The sequence below is a fragment of the Lupinus angustifolius genome, chromosome LG10, assembly GCF_001865875.1.
Source record: "Lupinus angustifolius cultivar Tanjil chromosome LG10, LupAngTanjil_v1.0, whole genome shotgun sequence".
In the NCBI taxonomy this organism is placed as follows: Eukaryota; Viridiplantae; Streptophyta; class Magnoliopsida; order Fabales; family Fabaceae; genus Lupinus; species Lupinus angustifolius.
In genome coordinates this window covers 10,568,035-10,580,238 of record NC_032018.1, presented here as the reverse complement: position 1 = coordinate 10,580,238, position 12,204 = coordinate 10,568,035, and the positions used below count along the sequence as shown (strand labels likewise).

General features: G+C 31.8%; 2 protein-coding genes across 3 annotated transcripts; both read left to right on the top strand.

Moving 5' to 3' along the window:
- LOC109357744 (phosphoribosylglycinamide formyltransferase, chloroplastic-like) lies at window positions 2,532-6,784 on the top strand. 2 transcript variants are annotated; one of them, XM_019601776.1, is made up of 6 exons: window positions 2,532-3,084; window positions 4,019-4,130; window positions 4,509-4,685; window positions 4,789-4,915; window positions 6,109-6,226; window positions 6,513-6,784. In XM_019601776.1, the coding sequence occupies exons 1-5, from the start codon at window positions 2,709-2,711 to the stop codon at window positions 6,220-6,222; spliced, it is 906 nt and encodes a 301-aa protein (XP_019457321.1). In that variant the 5' UTR covers window positions 2,532-2,708; the 3' UTR covers window positions 6,223-6,226; window positions 6,513-6,784. The 2 variants fall into 2 exon arrangements, with proteins under 2 accessions (XP_019457321.1, XP_019457320.1); XM_019601775.1 differs by having other exon boundaries at window positions 2,533-3,084; window positions 6,109-6,231; window positions 6,516-6,784.
- LOC109358953 lies at window positions 8,687-11,804 on the top strand. Its single transcript, XM_019603465.1, has 3 exons — window positions 8,687-8,812; window positions 9,260-9,355; window positions 11,305-11,804. The coding sequence occupies exons 2-3, from the start codon at window positions 9,265-9,267 to the stop codon at window positions 11,427-11,429; spliced, it is 216 nt and encodes a 71-aa protein (XP_019459010.1). The 5' UTR covers window positions 8,687-8,812; window positions 9,260-9,264; the 3' UTR covers window positions 11,430-11,804.

The window sequence follows — 12,204 nt, the reverse complement described above, 5'->3', positions numbered from 1 at the left end:
TGAGGTTGAAGGAGACACAAACAACTTATACCAACAAGAATATTTAAACTCCATTACTCCTGGTGGTTTACCACCGCATGTTCTAAAAGTAAAAAAAGGTGCACCATTGATGTTGTTGCGAAACATAGACCCGAAAGGTGGCTTATGCAATGGGACCAGATTACTATGTCGTGGGACTTACATGAATTTGTTAGATGTGGAAATCCTAACTGGCCAACATGCTGGACATAGAGCTTTTCTGCCTAGGATTAAACTTAAAACGTCAGACAATGTAGGACTCCCTTTTGTTCTTATCAGAAAGCAATTTCCTGTGCGATTAAGTTTTGCACTCACCATAAATAAGGCACAAGGACAAACCATTCCTAATGTAGGCATTTATCTTCCTAAACATGTCTTTGGACACGGACAACTATATGTTGCTCTATCAAGAGGGGTTTCAAAAGCTACCACGAAAATTCTTATTAAAGAAGGAAAAATTCAAGGGGAAGAGGGTGATTTCACAAAGAATATTGTTTTTAAAGATATTTTATTACATTGACTTAATGCTAATGATGTTACTACATACATCTACATTTATGTGACCGTCATACTTCAGTAACAACCAATGATTATAAGGAACAGCCCAACGGTTCTCAACAGTCACACATCTAATGAGATTCACAACCTCACAATGTCGTGTTTTCTACTCTACATAATAGTCCTTATTTCTTCACCATTTGTTTCTTAGTTTCAAAGTTACTATTTCATAATATGTACATTGAGAATACTGTCATTATGACATTTTATCACACATTATTATTTTCTTCTTTACTTATTCTTACTACTTTTTTGTAATTCAATTACAAATTATGTACACATTTCATATTTCTATAAAAATTTGCATTACATCAATTTCCAAATTACCTCTTATTTTTCCTATAATTTAAATATATAAATTTTGAATTCTCCAATATAATTCGACAGTGTTCTTCAAAGGAAATTCTAAACATAAAATTACCTCTTATTCAATAACAACCCTCTAAACATAAAATATTTCTCAATTTCCTTATATCAAAGGAAATTCATTACTCGATTTATCATGTCTACTACTTTGTGTAATCATTATTACAAAAATAAGAAAGCAATTGACAAACATTTCATGAAGACCTTATATATTAGGTTTTATTTCAACGATTACATCTTAATTATACAGTTTACCTATAAAAATAAACGTGGGTTATTAAACTATTTGAATGTTCATTTTTAAAAAAAATGTATTCAATTACAACACTCGAATAAACACAATTGTGAAATACTCTTATTTAATACAAAATTACTATAATTGATAAATATAATATACATACTACACGTTACAAACAATAGGAAAGCGGGTTGACAAGCACGGGAGTGCCTGTCAACACGCTAGTGAATAATAAGATATTTATATGATAAATTTATTATTATAGTCAAATAAGTATAATTTATTGTGAAATAAAATTAAGTATATAATATATAATAATAAAATAATAATAATAATAATAAACTATAATATATGTATAAATGTAGTTACAAAATAAATTTATAAATATGCAGGACCAACGAGAAGGGTATCATAAAAGTTGTTTTCACTCAAAAGTTATTTTTTTGGGTAACCATTATGGGTATTTTTACAGTTGGATTTTTGTCATCCCTAATTATGTATCTAAAATGACATAAATATCTTCATTATATATACTAGCGTATTGACAGTCATAATGTATAGTTTGTATGTCATAAATGTCAAACATAATATTTTGTGTTAAATATTTGTAATCTACCGTTAAATTTATTTGATTGGTGTAATGTTCTACATTAAAGACCGATAGTCACAATGTAAGAATAAAAAATAATTAACCAAATAATATGAGCATATATTAGGTGAAGATGAACATTAGGTTATATATAATTTTTTTTGTAAAACTTAGAAAATAGTAAGGGCAAAATAGGGAGAATTACAAATTACACCATGGTGAGTGGTTATTTTGAGTTTTCCTTTTATAAGTAGTATAAATATTGTTTATAAAAGAATAAAATTCATTAACATCTTATATCTTCTTCTCATTAATGTATCTAAGTAAAATATAAACTCATATTTGATAATCACTTCTATATTTCTAACAAACTCACTATAGCATCTTGTTTTTTCTAATTTATTTATCAATTGTCATTTTGCTAGTAATTTTAAGTAATTATGTTTTTTTTTTACTTTGTTTTTATTGAACATGTATAATTACTAGTTATTTATGAGTTCATAAACAACATAAATATAATTAAGTTAATTAATTTCATATAAAAACAAATATAAACAAAAACAATTATTATATTTTATATATTTTCATCTAAATTGATCTTTCATTTCATTCATGATAGAATGACAAATTTAAAAAAATTTATAATTTTTTCTCCATCATTCATTTTGTTTAAGGAAAAGTTTTGTTGTGTGCTCGTGTATATTTTTTCTTTATCTCCTATTTAATTTAATACTGAACCCAGTGATTTTTCTTTCCTCAAAACCCCACTTCAATGCAAACAACTGATACAAACGTCATACTAAAATAAAATCGCCACCACCGCTCGCCACCCCAGTCGTCCGCCGTTAACCCCATCCCCACCGCCGGCTCCGCCTGAGTGCATTGTTTTGTTTCTATCCTTCAAGTTTTTGTCTAAGTATCCTCTTCGTTATTTTTTTGATGGAATCTCAACAATTTTTTGCTGGGTTATGCCCAAATTCATCATTGCCATCAATTCCAATTGGGAAGAAACCATTCTCTATAAAGTTACCTCCTTTTTCTTCATATCCCTATAATCAGCCCCAGAATCTTCAAATTCATAGTGTGGCTTATAATCCAATTAACATTGCACACAAAGCGTGTTATAGTTCTAGGAACATAGTATGCTGTAGCAGGAATATTAGTTTACAAACAAAAGAGGAAGGGTTTGAGGTTAGAAGAAAAAAGCTAGCAGTTTTTGTCTCTGGTGGTGGTTCTAACTTCAGATCAATACATGAGGCATCCTTAAAGGGATCAATTCATGGAGACATCATTGTTTTGGTCACCAACAAAACTGGTATGCTGCAAAAATAATGTAATTTTGATGGCCCTGTTTTGTGTTATCCTTTTAGATGCATTCTTGAAATCTAGTAAGTTACCTAGAAACATGTTTTCTTTAGTTTTAGTTGATAATAGGGCCAGGTTAAGATGACATTGTATAAGAAGGGTGGGCCACTGTACCAGGTTTTTACTTAGTGGGCTCTGAGAAGGATAGATGTACATAGTTTTACCTTGCAAAGCGGAGATGCTCCCACATGGTATGCAAGGAAGTAATTTCCTTGTTACTAGTGTTGTCTATGAAGGCCATGGGTATTGGGATGCTGGGACTATGTTTTGATTTACCTTGTAATTTGAGAGAGAATAAAGTAAGATTTAGAGCAATGACTGTTAATGTCAATTGTTGAGGTTTTAGTTGTGGTCTTGTTACCATTGATGGAGGTATGCTGTAGCGTTAGTTGCCTCTAATGGATCTAGTTCTAACTGAAGTGATTGTCACCATTGATGAGCTTATCTTACATAGAAAAGTTGAGAGGGAGAGTGGTGAAGGTTGGATAGAGAGAAGGGGTGGAAAAGAAAAGGTAGGCGGTATGATAGAAATTTTGTTCTTATACTTGTAAGGTTGTTGCTGTGATAGAAAAGAGAATGAGTTTGGCGCAACAGTAAGGTTGTTACTTAGTGACTATGAGGTCACGGGTTTAAATCGTGGAAATAGTCTCTTCGCTCGCAGAGATAAGACTACATACATCTACCTCTCCAGACCCACTAATTGGGAACCTCGTGCACTAGACCACAATTTTTTTATACCTTACTTGCCCAATACTTGAAAGAGATGATGGTTTTATCTTGGTATAGCAGTATCAAATGGTTTGTTGGATACAGTAATACTGACATCTATCAACCTCAAACACTTGATACAACCTGAAATTTTCTTCTTTTTATTTTTATACCAGATTGTGGAGGCGCAGAGTATGCAAGAAATAATGGTATCCCTGTTATCTTGTTCCCCAAAACAAAGGATGAATCTGATGGATTATCTTCTAGTGACCTTGTTACTACACTAAGGTCAGATGCTTGTTTATTCCATTTGCTGCTGTTGCATTTAAATTTAATATCGATAATGTTATTTTGACTACCAAATCGTGACAACTTTAAGTTGTCATTTGGTTTTTAGATGAGTTTTTGGAGTGCGTGTAGAGATAAAAGATGAATGGTAAGAGATAGAAACAATTTGATTTTTTGCAAGAGAAGTTGTTAAAATTTGGTTGTTCAAATAACAGTACTACTAGTTTAATATTTAGATCTTATCAGTGGATACTTTACTTCCCTTACAACAAAGTAGAACAACTATGACAAATTCTGCAAAGGGGTCAAAGTAAAATTGTTGATATGCCACACAGAGACATGAATATATTTGATTTACATATACATTTTCTTCACCAGGAGATTAGAGGTTGATTTTATTCTTTTAGCTGGTTACCTCAAACTTATACCGGTGGAATTGATCCGAGCTTACCGAAGATCCATATTTAACATTCATCCTTCACTTCTTCCAGCTTTTGGAGGTAAGGGCTACTATGGTATGAAGGTGCACAAAGCAGTAATTTCTTCTGGAGCAAGGTAGGCTTCTTACAAAATATCTTCAAGTATGTTTTTTTACTGTAAAACTGTTTTACTTGGTTTTTGACTATTTATCTGTGCTTCATTTTTCTGTGTTCGTTAGATTCTCAGGTCCTACAATTCATTTTGTTGATGAAAACTATGACACAGGGCGTATCCTTGCTCAGCGTGTTGTTCCTGTGCTTGCTAATGATACTGCTAAGGAGTTGGCTGCAAGGGTTCTCAGAGAGGTAATGTCCGTTTTTATCATCAATCAATAACAATAACCAAACCTTAATTTCACAAGTGTAGTTGGCTACATGAGATCGGACGATGACGTAATGCTTTATCATAAATCATGTCTATTGAGAAAACATTGATCTCTAAATCTTTCCTAATCGTTTTACCTACAATTTGTCTTGGCTTCCCTTTGCCTCTAATAAGTGGATTAACCTCCATTTGATTTACTCTCCTTACTCAGGTTTCTAATGGTCTCCTTCAAACATATTCAAACCACCTAATGATTCTATCATCTTTTTTACAATAAAAATTACTTCAACTTTCTCCATAATGTATTCATTCCTAATCATATATTGTCTAACTTGTTCGTTCATCCAAAACAATATTCTCTTGGCTGATATATTGTGTTTATTTTTTTGTTGATATTTTACCGGTCAACTTTAACTTTCATATAACATTGCGGGTTTTATAGTTGTACGGTAAATTTTCTCTTAAGCTTGAGTATCATCTTTCTGTCACATATGATATGATACTTGGAACATTCTGCCATTTCATCCATGCTGCTTGAATCCTATGGTTTACATGTCCCTCAATTTTCCCATTGCGTTATATGATTGACCCAAAATACTTAAATCTTATAACTTGTGATATGCTATGATCTACATTTTTACCTCTATAGTAGGGTTTGTCCCCTCTTATTAAACTTACACTTTATATGCACTTTTTATATGAAAGTCATTTGGTTCTAAAGCTTGTGTTTATATTTCTAGCTTCTTATTAAATTCTCATATGGAGTCTTCAACTAGGACAATATCATCTGCAAAAAGCATGCATTCTGGCACCGGTTCTTAGATATGCTTAATAAACACATCCAAAACTAATGTAAATAAGTAGGAGCTCAATGTTTACTCTTAGTATAGTCATATAGCAATAGTGAAATCTTTTGATACTTCATCTTCTGTTCTCACACCGGTCTTGACTCATCGTAAATATTTTTTATTGCTTGATATAGACAAACTGAACATCATTTTTCTCTGGATGGTGTAACCGAGTAATCACCTCCCATAAATGGTGCATTTTAAACCATGAAATAGCTTTAATCCTGAATCCATTTTAAACCATGAAACAGATTTAATTCTTAATGGAAGTTAGACTATTTTAAACATCCAAAGGATTATTGATTGTTTTTTGTTTCCAAATTTAGGAGCACCAATTATATGTGGAGGTAGTAGAGGCTATATGTGAAGAGCGTGTAGTTTGGAGGGAAGATGGTGTTCCTCTCATCAGAAGCAAAGAAAACCCCAATGACTTTACCTGATTATCATTGGTATGGACTAAATTCCCTTATAAGTTCCTTTTCATGTCACTTGTATATCATAATATATTTATATATTCTATGCAAAAAAAAAATGAGTTTGATATATTATCACTGTATCATCTACCATTCATATTCAATTATCATTGACTTTTCAAAAATAGTAATACAAATGAATGATGAATGATGTACTGAATGTATATAAATCTTTAAACTGACCCGTGCATTATTCTATTACTACATTTGTAATACTCCTATAATGCCTTGCATCTGATGGGACTTTGTTCCTGTTGCAGGGAAATTTATCTGGAGATTTTGCTTAGGAACTTGAGATTTACACTCTTATGAATCATGAGTATTCATGCCACAACCCATCCAAGAATTTAAGCAGAAAGCCACAAACTTTTCTCCTTACCTGTTCGATATTAACATATGTTATTCTCCTCTCAGCAGATATCATGTTGTAACCTTTTAATAAAGAAATTGCCAACTTACTATTTGGATTAGATACTTCATATTTTTTTGGAATAGGGAAGGGAATCCCGAATTAATTTCTTTCAAAGTACGTGGTTGTTGCTTCCAGGTAAGAGTGAGCATGGGCTTGGTTGAGATGGGTTAAAGCTTGACCTTACCCGGCTCTAAATATTGGTTGAGTCACTTTTTTGAACTCAGACCCGGCCCTAGATCCGATTAAACATAATGCATACTCATTTTAGATAAAGACTTCTCAATATTATTTATTATTATGAATATGTAGTTTGATATATAAAATGATACATGTATATATATATTATTAATCATGTATATATTAAGGAAAAATTAAATAATAAATGATATTTTCGACCAAAAGGTATCGTTACTCTATACACATTTGAGTAGAAATACAAACATGATGAACGAGTGAGCCTGGGACGGGACGGGACGGGTCATGTTTGGTCCCTACCCGGCCCTAAATATTGACTGAGTTTATTTTTGGAACCCAAATCTGGCCCTAAACCCGATCGAACTCGATCATGATCAGACCGTGCCGGGTAAATGGGTAGGGTCGGGTCATGTTCACCCCTACTCCTAGGGATTCAGTAAATATTACATCTCTAGACTAACATATTGTCGGTGATTAGATATTGATGTGCATAAGGCATTTTGTCCCAGTTTCTGATTATGGTTGTATAGCAAGTTGCAACTGAAGTGACTCTAGTACCCTGTTATCCCTTGTTACCTTATTTTTTAATGAAATACACCTTGTTACTTTAATTCCTAAGGATGCTAAAATTTGATACATCTTGATGTAGAAGGATATCATTTATTGTTTTTGCATTTTTTAAATAAAAACTCTAAATATCAATTTGGCAAAATAGAAAAAAATGTTACACAATCTAATTTTAATGGCTAGAACTAGAAGAGAAGGCAAAGGAACTCTTGTTATTTTGATGAAATTGTCTAAGATTTTTTGGTATTATTAGGGGTATTTTTTTATTCTATGATTAAGAAACTAATCTCTTTCGTGGTGTGTCTTGTTAACAAATGTTATTTACAAAAATTGAATCATTGATTTTTTGATCTTTTTGGAAATCTTGAAAAATTTTACACTGTTAGATCAATATCTTATTGATAAGTGTAAAAGATTGCATCTCACTCATTTGCAAAAACAATTTTCTCTAATAAATTATTTTTATAAACTATTTTTTATTTATTTTTATAAGTCAAAGCTTATGGAAATGAAAATAAACTTATGATATGTTTGAATGAACATGATAAAGGTAAATGAATGAAATTAAAAGAAAAAGAAAATGTTGTTTCATTGTTTGAGTTGCTTGATTGATAATAAGATGGAATAAACTTATCTCCTCAGAAACCTAAAATTCTTTTCCCTCTGATTTGGGGTAGAGGCAGAAAAATAAAATGAAACAAGACATTTCTCTCTTCTATTCCACCTTTTTTTTTGGGTGATTTCTTTTTCAACTATTGGGAAGTTAGTTTTAAATGAGAAATTGAATATTTTTAATCAGTATTATTTGTTTTCTCTATTATTTTCATTTCTTATTTCTCAATTTTTAACAAGTTCTCATGTGCTATTGGAAACAGATTTTGGATCAATCAATATGGATCAATCTATATTGATTGATTACATCTATTATGTTGTTCTAGCAAATGCCATTATTTTTGGATAAATTATTATATTAGTAAGAAAACTCTCACAAACACATTAAAAAAACAGATAATTAAATTAGCCTATGTTATTAAGCAAGGAGTAAAATGAAAGAACATAATATTTATACATTCAATATGAAGATTTATATATAGTCATCTATCATTCTTTTGTATTTTTTAAAATCAACAATAAAAAAAATATAAATGAGAGATAATATAACATATATAACTCATAAATTTTGATTGGTAAATTTTATTTTTCTGAAATTGAAAAAATAGCATTTCTAACATGACAACCATTGCGATGGAAGTTAAACCCGAAATCACAGTTCCCCAATCTGTGAATCCTATCAGACTACTTCTCCCCGTGGCGCCTCCATCCGCCATCCTTCTCACAGCGTCTCCGCCGCACGCGCCTCTTCCATTTGCTTCTTGCTGTCAGGTCAGGTCTCTCTCCTTCTCTATTCTAATCTATATCTTCACCATCACCATGTGAATAATAGTTTCAAATCCATCTAAATTGTTAAAATTATGATTCAATTATAATTTGTTATTCTAACTCTACAACATGAGTTCAAACTTCTAACATTTGAAATTGTAATTCTAAAATTATTTCTAGTTATATTAGAATAAACTAGTGTTTTAAATTGCACTTGCAGTTACTGGACTGCAATATTGCAGTTTCGGAGTATCTGGCATTGGGAGAGCAATCGTCGTCCCATGAGTGACATTTTCCCGCAATTGTAATATATACAACGTAACAACAGCCACAATTTAAAACACTGGAATTAGTATTGGATTTAGGAACTGTATGTTTTAAATTTTGATCCCAACACTCAAATGGAGCCTTCAAAACCTTTCCTATAATCATTTTTTCTATTTCATGCAGTTGAAATGAAGTTTGGGGATTGGTACTTGAAGATTGGAGTTGTATCTGCTTTGGTTGGAGCTTCTATGGAGTTGTTCATGATCAAAACTGGCTTCTGTATGAAAAATGCTCTTTCTTAGTATTTAAATACTCTTTTTTATTTTATTTGCTTTTCTTGTTTCTGTATTAAAGGGTGAGCCTCGGTGCAACGGTAAGGTTGTTTGCCTTGTGACCTAAAGGTAACAGTTTTCTTGTTTCCATATTCTCGCTTAATATGAGCTTTTGAGTTATATGAGCTTTTGAGTTGTATAGCAGCTGTTTATTGAATTTGGTTGCTTGCTTGATATCTTGTGTAAAATTTTTGCCCCCATTGCAGCTAACATAAAACTCCAAAGGGTAGTGAATTTTGATTTTAGGACCTATAATGATGTTCCAGTTTTCTCAAATGAATGATTTTGCCAATTGATTGTTAATTTGTTGTTTTTAACTTTTCAATTTTTAGTCATAGATCTTAGATATATGAATTAAATGGGGATGGGATGCTCTCAAAGATACTTCTACAAATGTCCATGAGAAATCCTTTTTATCAATAACCTCAGACTGTCCAGTATTAATTAGTGCATAATTATAGAATTTAACTTGAAAACATAGCTCAATTTGAAATGTGCCTGGTCATTCTTTTGCACCCATTGAACCATTTGTATGATTGAAATTCTGTATCATCGATCTCTTGGTTTGATAATAAACCACACAAGAATTGTTAATGAAAATAGTTTGTGATTATGATAATTTACCTGTGTACTTGTGTTTCCTTTTCCTTGAATATGTTTCATCAATCTTAAATGATTCTGAATCTTCTTTACATGGGAATTTTGTAAGTGTAGGTTGGATTTAAAATTAATTGGATTATTGCTAATGAAGGGTTAAAAATGTTTGGTTATGTTTGAGCTTATAGTGTGCTCAAATTCCATCACATGCCTTGATGGCATGTGGAAGAAGTAGAAATGTGGCTGTGGTTGGTCCTTATTAATGCCCAGTTTATGGGAAATATAGTATGTAATTTAATGTTGAAACTCTGAAAATTTCTTTCAACGAGTCATGAAAGATTTCTTACATTAGATTATGTCATGTGTTGCACCTTGTAATATTTTTCCAACAATTTTTGTGGCAAGCATCATTCTGAAAACAGCTGAGACAAATTCATTGAACTTGTATACTTTAATACATCAATTACATATAGGAGAACGGTAGACACCCTGGAAATGTTCAAGTTTTAACTTTTAACAGAATGAGTCGGCATATTCCCTGACTCTTGAATGGATGAATTGTCCCAACCACTTTGTCCATCCAACAACTACCTTTGAATCTAACAGAATTTTGCCTAATTATTTTTTCTTCTGGGCAATTTAGCACCACTCTTAATTATAGGTAAGTAAACTCAGTATAAACCAAATCAACTACTTGTTAAAAGGCAGAATGTTTTATTCAGTAAACTCAGTATAAATTCAGAATTCTGCCTATTTGGAATTTGAATGGTGCTTTCCTATAATCCTATGGTTTTGGTCATGTACTCATGGCCAATGTTTTATTCATTAGTTACTGTTAAAAAAAACTATGGTCTATGACACAGATATTACTTGATCGCATTTATGCTACCTTAATTCCTGTCATTATATAGAGAAAAGCTAAAGCTACACCCTTTGTTTCCCCAAAAAAGTCACAACTGTTATTTTGTGCTGTAGTTTTTTTCTTGAATGGAATTTTTTTGCCTTGGATTGGACATATCATCTCACAGATGAATGGCATAGAAGCAGAGGGGAATTCTTAACTTTCAGTGTTCTTTGTTTGGTTGGTGTATAGTTTAATTTGAAGGGCTTTGTCATTTATATTTTTATAGCATTTCCTTATATCAAATTGCAAACCTTTGAATAGAACCCCATATGATAAGCATATTAGTAATTGTTCTCATCAGAAATTTGACAGCTCTCACAATTCACAAGTGCTTTTTCAACAAAGAATTTAGACCTGCATGAAAATTGAACTTGTTTTGCTTTTGCATAATACAGATGATAAAGTAACTGTTTTGGAGTCCGAAAAACGGGCCTGGGAGAATTCCCCAGAGGCTCAGGCAGTTAGAGAAGCTCTCAACCCCTGGAGACGTAACAATGCAGAAGGAACTGAAAAATCCTGAGTCAAGTATGAACCATTTACTGAAAATCCGCAATTGATTTTCTAAGATGTTGAATGCATTGTACCCGAATAAACTGATAGCATATGAAGTAGACATTCTGTTAATTTTTATGATTCATGTCATGGAATAGTAGTGTTTATTTAACTCACTTGCCTATCTTTTCTGCCACGCTGCAAATCTTGAGCTGCTATTGGATGGAACAGAGCCTTCGATCTTGTTTTGCTACGAACAGGGTTTGATAGTTGGATTTAATTTATTTTGTTCTTGAAGAATTGTTCAGAATTTTCTTGTTGAACAACACCAGAAAGATTGTCACATTATTCTCATTTAAAGAAACCAGAAATGGTTTTGAAGTCCTGAAACTCTTTTCATACTTGATTTCTACTTGTATCATGCAAGTGTCCCAATTCTTGGCATAATCTATTTTCTACAATTTCATTGTTTTATAAGTTACCCTTTTTTTTCTTCATCTCCTACAGGTGAAGGAGAAATGCATTTTAAGGCTGCATCTAACTGACTCATCATAGAGTTACTAAAATAATAGATTATTTTAAAATTGCTTTTCAACAAATACATACAAACATTTAATTCATAACAAAGAATGATAAGGAATTATTTATTGGTATAACCAATGGTATCATTTAATTCATAACTTGATTGTAGCATAATTCAACTTCAGAATTATTTATTGGTCAAAGTTGCTTGCTATTACAACTAGTGTAAGTCAGTAACGATAAAAAAAAAGCTTCAGATAGGATGATCCCAAGAGAGGAGA